This window comes from Myripristis murdjan, chromosome 22 (assembly GCF_902150065.1).
Source record: "Myripristis murdjan chromosome 22, fMyrMur1.1, whole genome shotgun sequence".
In the NCBI taxonomy this organism is placed as follows: Eukaryota; Metazoa; Chordata; class Actinopteri; order Holocentriformes; family Holocentridae; genus Myripristis; species Myripristis murdjan.
Genome location: NC_044001.1, coordinates 18,557,377 through 18,568,196, shown reverse-complemented (window position 1 = coordinate 18,568,196; position 10,820 = coordinate 18,557,377). Strand labels below are relative to the sequence as shown.

Sequence of the window (10,820 nt, the reverse complement as noted above, 5' to 3'; positions counted from 1 at the left end):
CATGATGCTGCTGCTCCTACTGGTGCTCAGTCCTGCTTGGGCTTGGATAGTAAGTGACTCTTATTTTCTGTCATTGAAACATGCAAATTGATTACTGTGGTTTTCGTTCAGTGCAGTCAATTACAATAGTGGTGAATGCTGTTTAAATCTTTATTTGGGCAGCCAGTTGAGGACTGGGAGTCTGGCAATGTGACTGCATCGTTGGGTGAGTCTGGCCAGTGTGTCTGTCATGTGTATCTCCCTGACACCATGTTCCCCGCTGACCGGGTTGAACATATGCAACAAGTCACCAAGGATCTGATGTTGGAAGTGGAAATCCAAATCAACAAGGTACTGTAAAACGTCTGCAGATCATCACAAAAACATTGGTCGGCATGTTTTTCAGTCTGATAGAATAATGGTTTCAGAGCATTCAAATTTCACTGCTCAATACATAGCACCATCCAAAATGTGAGAGAAATGTTATGAAAATGCTGACCCATGTGTTTCTTCATCAACACAATGACTTAAATTGTGTCCCTTTCAGATGGTGAGCTACAAGGGTAAGTTGGAGATCTTTTTGGGAGAACTGAAGAACCTGACCACCAGAGTGTTAATACTGGAGAGTGATCCTGACAATTACATCAAACTGGACTTTGAGCTTCTCAGGATCGAGCTGAGAGAGTTTGAGGCTCTGGTGTCTCAGCTGAGAGAGTCCCTCAATTCCTCCTCACCCGTGTTTGACAGTCTGTACTCTGAGGTAAAATAGCAATTTTAAACCTACCCCCAATCAACATGGAGGCTTGTGTCATTACTAAAACAGGCTTCCAATCAATATTCAATCTGTTTTAGATTCACAACATGACCCTCATTGTGAATCAACTGGAGACTTACGACAAAAGCAACCTGGAATTGGTCCGCATTGAGTTTGCTAAACTGCAGAAGAAACTGGAGGAATGCCAGAAGGAAGCAGACATCATCAATCCAGATATCGGTAAGGCCCTTAGACAGTGGTGGATAATAGTTAATAGATGAGAGATGAACATTCAGCTTCAACTTTGTTTTTCTGCTTTTTCCCAGGCAACTGCAATCATACAGGCATCACTGGTGTCAGCAGGCCGATGGTCGTTCAGCTGAATGCTCACTTGAGCTCAAGTTACACATTTGGGGGTTGGGGGAAAGACTCCAAACCTGCTCGAGGCTATGAATCAATGTATTGGTATGGTGGCTACAGCAGTCCCTCAGTGTATAACTTCTATTTGTACTCTAACTATGATAACTTCATTCTGAGATCTGCCTTCAAAGACCATGACTTACCAAATGGGTGGTACGGCACTGGTAACAATTACATTGTTCATGGTAACGCCATATATTACCAGAAAAACTCACCTTTCAGTATGTCCAAGCTGAATCTGACCACTTCCAAATATGATTACCGTGTGATCCCACAAGCGAGCCAAAAGTTCTCATATATTTATTCAGATTATCAGAACATGGATTTTGCCGCTGATGAAAATGGATTGTGGGTTATGTATGCCACAGAAGAAGCCAAGGGTAAACTAGTCATTGCTAAAATAGATGAGCCATCCTTTGGCATCGAGAATGAATGGAGCACCAATGTGTACAAGCAGCTGGCGAGCAATGCTTTCATGGTATGTGGGGTTATGTATGCCACCAGATCAGTCGATCTGAACACGGAGGAGATCTTTTACTCGTATGACACCAAGACCGGGGAGGAGAGACACCTCAGTATTCAGTTTGAAAAGTTCCAGGAAAACTATGTCAACCTGGATTACAACCCCTCTGATCAGAAGCTCTACATGTACAACAATGGCTATTACGTTTCCTACAATGTGAAGTTCAAAAATTAGGTGTGCCTTCCTCTGTGCTCCGACCTGCTGTATTGTGATTAATACGGTTGATCTATGTTTACTCTTTTCTGTGCTGTCAGTGGCAATCCAAGAAGATATGTAATCCTTATACTTTCTACAGTCTCTTCAATAAAATCAAACTGAAGCATTTAAATGAGTTGGCTGGCCTTGAGTTTTTTATGCATAAAACTGCTATGTTAACCATATGATATAATTGTGGTACAGCACAGTGACTCACTGTGTGTATTATGCTAAGCAAGGCTGTATTTCATGAAGTAGATCCAGAATGAGAAAAAGTTAGATTTCTCAAATTTTGATTAATAATAACCATAATGCCTAGAATTCAAACTGCTCATTGTGCTGGAAGTATCTGCCATGAGTTTGTGGACTTGATGCCCTGTCAGGTCATCATTTGGCCCTCAAGGCCATGAGAGTAGGACACATCCACAAACCAAGTATCCTGTTTGGAGGAGGCACATACACCACAAGAGAGTTTTTATGTTTGTACTCAGAAACACTGCATTGCCCACCAGAGATGTTTCTATAATATCTGCTTCATCACCAACATGAGGTAAAACCCAGCCTTCCTTTTAGTTTTTATTCTGAAGTAAGTGATGTCACCGGCTGAAGAGTGACTTATGCTCTACTATCATCAGCAAAGAATTTCATTTCTTGTGATGATGTCAGCATTTTTAACATGACAAATAAAATATCAAATGTTGTTGTCTCTATTTAAAAGACAGTAGCATAAAGAATGCAATAACAAGTAATTAATGGACTAGGAACAGTAGTAATCACAGCAGTAACAGTGAGTCTGAACTGTAAGTACCTGTCTAGTAATATTATTAGTTATTAGTGATAGTAAACTACCAAATTAAATGTAAAATTATTATTTTTATATCCACAGTCTCATAGAATTCAATAATATTGACTTAAAAGCGATTCACTAACATGAGGGATTACATTGCCTTGTGTTAAATGGTAGCCAGCTCACTAGATATCTTTAAAAGAAGACTAAAAACCTACCTTTTCACTCTAGCCTTTAACTAGCTCCTATTTTATTCCACACTGTTGTCTTTTATTGTTTTATTTGCATCTTTTGTTTTATTTCAAATTTTATTTCAATTTTTAGCCTTTTCTTTTTAATTCCACCCTGTGCTGTGTTTTATTCTTTTTAATGTTTTATTTAATGTGTTTTCAAATGTTCTTCTTTTTATTGTGAAGCACTTTGAGCTGCAATTCTTGTATGAAAGGTGCTATACAAATAAAGCTTTATTTATTTTTTATTAAAACATTAAGGCAGTGAGCTTTAAAATTTGTCAGCAAAGCTATTAACGTCAGCGTTAACATGAATTATTTCATACAACCCATGGTGTCCCACTGCCATCCATGTAAAGACAAACAGTGACCAGAGGAAGATTAATTGACACAGAACTTTTTTGAGAAAAAAAAGTTTTTCATATTATTTGCACACAACAATGGCTTCTGGGTCCTACAAAGCAAGGCTTAATAAAAACATATTGTTTTCTTAACCTATTCCATAGTGACTGATACTTCCTTCACTGGCACGCTAAATATAGAAACTATAGTCATGGTGTGTCCTGTTTCTGAAATCTGACTTGCGCTGTTTTAGTTCATTTCAAGTCAATCTGAACAATGTAAAATATGGCACATTCTCACTGAGGAACATTTGAGAGTGGGAGTAGAAAAATCTTGCACCTTTCTTATGTGACTCATGCTTATGTGTGATACATCAGACCCCTCCCGTCCTGTTTTTGGGGTAAGGTTGCAGCATCGGATACATCCCTCCCTCCCCCCCTCCTCCTCAACCCCTCCTCTCCCTGGGCCAGGCTGGGGACGGCCTCCCCTCACCCCCTCCCCGGTGTAAGCCATCCCTCCCTTGGGGGGGTAGGAGCCTGGTCCCGTCTGGCACTGAGGACGTCGTCCAGGCAGATTTATGGATTCCAGGCAGGGTTATCCCTCCACTTACAAAAGCTGGCCATCAAAGAAATACAGTAATACATTATTCTTGAATGAGCTGAAAAATTCTCACATGGGTTTGGTTGTAATGATTGAAAATCCTTTGTGCACTGAAATGCTGAGAGCAGAATTCAATCCGTTTCCAAAGTGAAACTCCATCTGGGGTGGAAACAGGCTTCAGCCACAGGACAAAAACAGCACTGTCTCTTTAAATCGGCCAGCATCTGTCAGGATGAGAGGGGGGATGTGAGTGCCTTGTGTTAAATGGTACCCTTAGTGACATCATGCTCAGCCAATCGGCAGCCTCCCCTGAGCTCTGTCCTCCTCTCCCGTTCCTCGGACGTGTGTGTGTGCAGGCTGCCGAAGACACAGGCTGCTGCTGATGCTGCTGCTTGGGGCGGAGGTCCAGGACATGCTCCCCACACATCAGGTAGCGTGTGTGTATCTGTGTGTGTTCCTGTGTTTTCTGCACTATGTGGCGTGATTATTTTTCATAGTGAACGACTGATTCCCTGGCTGTGGAGAGGCACATTGAGGAGATAATGGAAAATGATGGAGCAGAGGAAGTGAAGATGGCTGTGTGTGTGTGTGTGTGTGTGTGTGTGTGTTTCGTAACACTCCTTAGATGATATTGCCTCCATGGCTAACTAGGATTGTGTGTGTGTGTGTGTGTGTATGTGTGTGTGGATGATGTTTGCATTTCTGTCTTAAATTGAATTTGAATTAAGGGAACAGGAACTCTGTGTTTTTCGTCAGTGAGATGTTTCCAAATCAGAACTAACACACAGTGCCTGGTTTATAATATCTTAGTACAATATATTATTTGAATAATGCTTATAATTCTAAGGACTCTTTTCGACTACGATTTTTCCACCACTCAGAATAAATCCATTTCATTTAATGTGTGTATGTGTGTGAATTTTAGTGCATGTGTATGCATCTAAGTGCATTAATGTAGGATTATTATTATTATTATTATTATTGTTGTTGTTGTTGTTGTTGTTGTTGTTGTTGTTGTTGTTGTTGTTAGTATTATTATGGCATACAGTGAGAATAAAAGGTCAACATCTTCATTACAACATTTTTGTCCTGCCGTAGATATTCAAAATATCTAACATCTTATTCAGTCTGAAAAACAAACAAAAAAAAAAACACACATTACCTCTCAATGAATCATCTCTCCATTATCATGTGTGCTTGCAGCTCTGCCTCTTTCCATTCACCAGCAGTAGTAGCCACAAGCTTGTACTCACTTCCTGTGCCTGTCTGAAGGTTAACTCTTTGTTTGCGCCGGCTCAGATCATCATGCTCTGCAACAAAGACCTCAGCCTTGGAGTCACTGGGGGCAGGCGCACACTGAGCCCAGTGGCCACAAACAGAGATGAATCCCACTGTTGATAAGACCAGGGAGCAAAGGTGAGGGCCAGCCCAAACCACGAAACAACAGTTAAAGGCTTAAAATAGTATTGTCACAAGGAGGAGCCAAACATGAGCAGAAGTTTTACTAAGCTTCACTTTCTGTTTCTAATTTTGAGGGTTTGTAGCATATGATCATTCAAGCGTGGATATGTACAACTGAATCCGGGTTAGATCAGTAGTGGTTGATACAACCTGGCTTTCTATGCTGTTCACAGGCCCATCTGGACCTTGACGGGTCCAAACCGGGGCAGAGATGGCAAAGAGAGACTACCTGGTGGAGGCAGCCAAGCAGATCCGCATGGCACTGGACAGAGAAGTTAATGAGGACTATGAAGCAGCTTTCAGTTACTACAAGAACGGCGTGGATTTACTGCTGAATGGGGTTCAGCGTGAGTACAACTCTTCTGTTGTTTTATATCATTGTGCGTGAGTGGGGCTGTGTCTGATGTTGAATTTTAACTGGGCACTTTAACTGCCATGTGTCTGATGGGTGTGTTTACAACACACTCATCAGCCATGTGATGGGAGCATGTGAACACTTACTTCAGAGCAGAATGGAACAATGTTCATAAAAACAGGAACTCACCAGCCAAAAGTCAAATACAGATGTCCGTATTGGCCAAACACATATTGTTCCCCCTCGTTGTTCCATCAGCAGTGGGTCACCAGTTCATATCACAGTTCAGATACAGAGTGGTTCACTGAGGATAGTTAGATTTCGATTATTATCTTCATGTAGTTTGAAGAGTCATCTACTGAGTACAATTTTGTCTTTAGCAGTGTCTGAGTCAGCTGACCTCTCTTACAGTGGACCCAAACAAGGATCGCCGGGAGGCTGTCAAAAGAAAGACAGCACAATATCTCAAGAGAGCTGAGGAAATCTTTATTTCACATCTGCAGGACAACCTGGGCAAGGGGAGCTCTCATTTAGGGGTAATGTTATTGCCCATCATAAATATTTACCCAATTAGGATTTGATGATTACCCTCATTTGTTGTCTACGGGTAACAACTTACGTCTTAGTGTTTTGTGCTCTTTGCTTAGCAAATAAAATTCTCATATTGGGTCCTGTGTAAGTTTGATTGTTACTAGATGTAGGCTTTCATTTTGGGCCTGTATCTGGTAGCTCTTTTACTTCCAATAAGAACCTACTCGACAGACAGGGATTTAACTGATACCACAGGCTAAGGTGTTTTCATATCTAATATTGAGACAAAAACCATAAATATTACTGCAATCTATCCACTATGTTTTGCTTTAGCTAATATCCGCTGTGGCTTTTATTGTCAGGGTTACAGCAGTCTGAGGTTCCGTCCAATCAGACATCTGAGTTCACCTGTGGAGGATCTGGAAATGTGTAAAGTGGTGGGGGTGATTGATAAGGTAAGGCATATTCTTCATAACATAAGCGTTTTTTCAAGTTTTATCATAAAATGTAATCACTTCTCATTTCTCACTTTCTTATACTGGCCTGAAAATATTCTTCATTCCCAAAGGTCCTGATTGTTCAAAGTATGGTCAATAAGGAGACATTTGTTGTAAAGGTGCGTAACTAATTCTCCATAAGTGTGGTACTATACAGAGGGAAATCAGGCTTCAACAAAAGGACCAGATGTGCAACCACATAACAGCATTGAAGTAAAAAAAAAAATAAAAAAAAATGAATGGACACTGCATTCTTGTGGCCATTTATTTTGTTCTTTTACGCTGTGGCAGACATAAATGCAGGCCAGGTCTGGAGGGAAACATTTATCTACTGACAGGGGAAATGTTTTTGGGGCTGTTGTCTGGCAGCAAGCCAACCCCCATATTCTGTGGCAGGCCAGTCGATGGGCGCGCTCTCCATCCTGTCTGTCTTAGTGTCTTTCTCCATTGATCTGCCTAAAAGTGCACACCCTCTTATCTCATGCAACTGTATCCCTGATGTCAGTAACCAGTGACACATGGCAATAAAGCAGCAATTCTCTCAAAATGAGGCAACCCAAGCAGTAGATTTTTAGTGTTGTTTCACTATGTCCTTTTTCTTTTTTACAATAAGATCCGTGCTGTTTAAGTCAAGATGACTCAGTAAAAAAAAAAAAAAAAAAAAAAAACTGTTGTCATGGGTTAGCAAGAGGTGATGAATTTTTGATGAAAATGTCTCTAGACAGACATAGACCATTAGTCACAGCAGTGCAATAGTCCCAGTGTTATGCTTTGTGTGTGTGTGTGTGTGTGTGTGTGTCTTTCCAGAGCTTGGCAAAGTCTAGCTGGGAGAGCAGAGACAAGCCAACCATCATCCCTCAGGGGGTGCCATACATGGTGAAGCTGCTGAGGTACTATGTCAGTGAGGACGCTGTGTACCTGCATCTGGAACATGTTCAAGGTGAGCTCTTAAACTGCTCTGCTGTCAGTGCTGCAGCTATCACGCTTTATCACCTGGCACATGCAGCTCTGTGGTGCACTGTGCTTGCATTGATTTCCCATAGTGGTGGTGCATTTTGAAGCTTGTACGATGTGCAGCTTGAAGTCCTCTGGAACAAGTTGTACTGCCAAGTGGTTAGGAAATCTTCACAAAACAACATTGAGAAGAATTATTGTTCATCTTGATTATTGATCTAATGATTTGTCCTCTATCCTCCCAGGTGGGAGGCTTTTCTCCAAGCTGCACAAGGTGAGGAGCGACAAGGCCAAGGAGCACCCAGAATGTTTCAGTCCCGGCCAGCACAGAATCAAACTAAGGACCAGCTACACATCTCCAACGATTAGCACAGACTACCAGCACAAGGACAGAGAGTGCACAAGCATGATCCCCCCGCCAGAGAGAATAAACGATGAGAGCCCAGACACCGACTCCCCAACATCATGGGCTGAAACTCAGCAGCGGATGGAGAGCTGTGGGACTCACTCTTACATTGAGGAGACAGGTTGTCTGCAGAACATGCGTGCCTCTGCAGTATCATTTTATACCCGACTAGAACGGCCAGCCCTTTTCTCTGGTCCAATGAGGACACACATCAGCACCCACATCCATCCACCAGCCCCCAGTTTGTGTTTGCACACCTCTGAAACTCAGGAAAAGCCTGCTCTTCCTCTTTCTTGTGCTCGTGTCAGTCATGCCCTTGATGTCATGTCGCAACTCCATGAAAAGACAGCTGGGATGGGACTGATAGAGTGCAGCTCTGACTTTGAAGATGCTTGGAAAGCTGCGGATCCCGCACACAACTGTGAGAGTATAAACCCCTATGCAGTGACTGGCACTAATTTACATAGCACTGTAGGAAAAACTGTACCTCATACAAGTCAAACCTCACTTGGAGCAGCAGATTCAGCAAATGTTAAAAATAATGGCATGAGCTCTGGTTCCTCTCCTGCCATTTTGCATCTTCCTCTCCATTGCCAAACCCAGATCCGTGGTAGGGCCTCTTGGACGACCAATGGCTCTCACCATGGATCTGTTTTCAGTGGGTTCTTTGAGAGCACCACAGACATGGTGACAGACCTGGCTAAGCAGAGCACAGCAGAAGAGCAGGACAACACCAGTCCCACTGCAGAGGAAAGAAAGGCAATGTTAGTCATCAGAAGCACAGACAGAGCAGTGTTTTCTGGCCTCACAGACATAAGGACCACCTCAGAAAGTTCCCAGACTTCCTGCGCTTCCCTCTACCATAGTGCTGCAGGAGAACCGGCAACACATCCAGGGGTCTCCATGACCTCAAGAATGAAAAACCAAAGGGAATCCCTTTCTGGAAAGCCTGGAGAGGGGGTGGAGGAGGCCTTGGATCTTCTGAATCCTGGAGAAAAGAAGGCACATGCAAAGGAAGGACCACTGTGTGACCCATACCCCTCTGGCCCTCCGGGGGCACCATCCAACAACAGGACAGGATATACAGATGCTTTGTTGAAATCTGGGGGGTCAGGGGGTCCAGAGGAAGACCAGATCATTGAGGTGGATGGGTGGTGCCACCTGCCTCGTTTCCCTGTCAAGTCTTCCAGGACCAATGAGAGGGCCATGCAGGCCTGCTGGGGGCTGCCTGAGGCCGAGGTGCGTGTCTGGGGGGCTCAGATCCTGTTGGCCCTCGAAAACCTGCATCAACAAGGCATCCTGTGTCGGGATCTCAACCCTAAAAACATACTGCTCACCAGCAATGGTGAGTTCATCAAACAATTGTTGAATTTTGAATTTGGAAAAACACAACTCTGCTGGTTTTGATGTAACTCAATGTCTTCACAGGAAAGGTTTGCTTGACTTTTTTTGGCCAGTGGAGTGAGGTTCAGTCGGAGATCAGCTCCAAAGCAATGGAACAAATGTACTGTGCTCCAGGTAAAAATATTTATGTATCTGAGCACAGTGGTTGGATTCCTTGGTATAACCTGCCACCTAGTGGCAAAAGACAGTCTGTCCATTTTTTTCTATATAATAAGCCAAACTTGCATGACATGTTATAGGAACTGTAAGCAGAATTTAAGCAAATTTGTGAGAAATGCAGTTCATGAATAAAACTCAATCCCGTTCATTGTTTGTCAATAGAAATTGGAGGGGTGTCCAAGATTACAGAAGCATGTGACTGGTGGAGTCTTGGGGCATTGTTGTTTGAACTTCTGACAGGAATGGTAAGCAACGGCTCTGCAAAGTATATTCAGCCCCTTAGAGTAAAGCCCAAGACTATTTCATTTACATTATTCCTGTATACTCTGTTGGATTATGACAACTCATACCTGCTCTTCACTGTGCCTCCAGCCCCTGTGGCAGCTTCATCCGGCAGGAATACATTCTCATACTCAGCTGCTCATCCCCGACCACCTGAGCACCGCAGCTGCATCCCTTCTCACTGAGGTAAGGCTCATGCTCCAGATATTATACTAGACAAGTAATATACACACACTGGGTCTATTCCATATTGGTCTGTAGTAGCAACACTGTCCATTGTGGCTCCTCCACAGCTGCTCCAGTTTGATGCTGGGTATCGTTTGGGTTCTGGAGGAGGAGGTGTGAGTGACATCAAGTGTCATCCCTTCTTCAGCGGTGTCTCCTGGAAAGCTCTGAGCTGCTAGCAGACCCACTGGCACCATCTGTGATCTCTGGATCTGCAGTGGAAGACAGGGTTCATTCTCAAGAGCCCAAGTGTCTTCGTGTGGACAAAAAACGGATGCAGGCCCCAGATTCCTGATTTCTTTGAATTTTATGCTTCCCAAAGAAAAATGGCACAGTAGGCTTAATACTGAAACCAGTATGAAACAGAGAACCATGTCTGATTGTCTCTTCAACATGTCATGAATAAATTTGTTACTTCCACTTATGAGACTCCACTGAAGCTAAATTTGATGCAATTTTGACATGGTTATGTTGTACAGAACTGTCAGCTAAATCCATTCCTACCAACTTCATTATCACCATGCATGAAAACTGATGCCTCTACTTCTTAAATAATGACCATTATTACTTAAAATACTGTCAAACAAGGGCATTAGGCAATAAAAATAACTCTTTTGAATTCTGTTTTCCCTCACTTTTACGTTTGCATGTGATGCTCTTTTTATGAATATACAATCTATATCCTGACCAAAGGCCTTTGTAATTTTAGCTCCTAG

General features: G+C 42.8%; 2 protein-coding genes across 3 annotated transcripts; both read left to right on the top strand.

The window, feature by feature from the left end:
• On the top strand, nt 1-1,868 carry olfm4.2 (olfactomedin 4, tandem duplicate 2). The gene is made up of 5 exons (XM_030044920.1): nt 1-49; nt 163-330; nt 527-739; nt 832-973; nt 1,060-1,868. Exons 1-5 carry the CDS (start codon nt 2-4, stop codon nt 1,848-1,850), a joined length of 1,362 nt encoding a protein of 453 aa, XP_029900780.1. The 5' UTR covers nt 1; the 3' UTR covers nt 1,851-1,868.
• A 2,323-nt stretch (nt 1,869-4,191) lies between these two features.
• rps6kl1 (ribosomal protein S6 kinase-like 1) lies at nt 4,192-10,668 on the top strand. 2 transcript variants are annotated; one of them, XM_030081763.1, is made up of 12 exons: nt 4,192-4,260; nt 5,130-5,246; nt 5,465-5,638; nt 6,058-6,182; nt 6,540-6,632; nt 6,746-6,793; nt 7,482-7,614; nt 7,874-9,379; nt 9,463-9,552; nt 9,760-9,842; nt 9,970-10,065; nt 10,173-10,668. In XM_030081763.1, the coding sequence occupies exons 3-12, from the start codon at nt 5,503-5,505 to the stop codon at nt 10,281-10,283; spliced, it is 2,421 nt and encodes an 806-aa protein (XP_029937623.1). In that variant the 5' UTR covers nt 4,192-4,260; nt 5,130-5,246; nt 5,465-5,502; the 3' UTR covers nt 10,284-10,668. The 2 variants fall into 2 exon arrangements, with proteins under 2 accessions (XP_029937623.1, XP_029937624.1); XM_030081764.1 differs by lacking the exon at nt 9,463-9,552.
• Nucleotides 10,669-10,820: the final 152 nt, after the last annotated feature.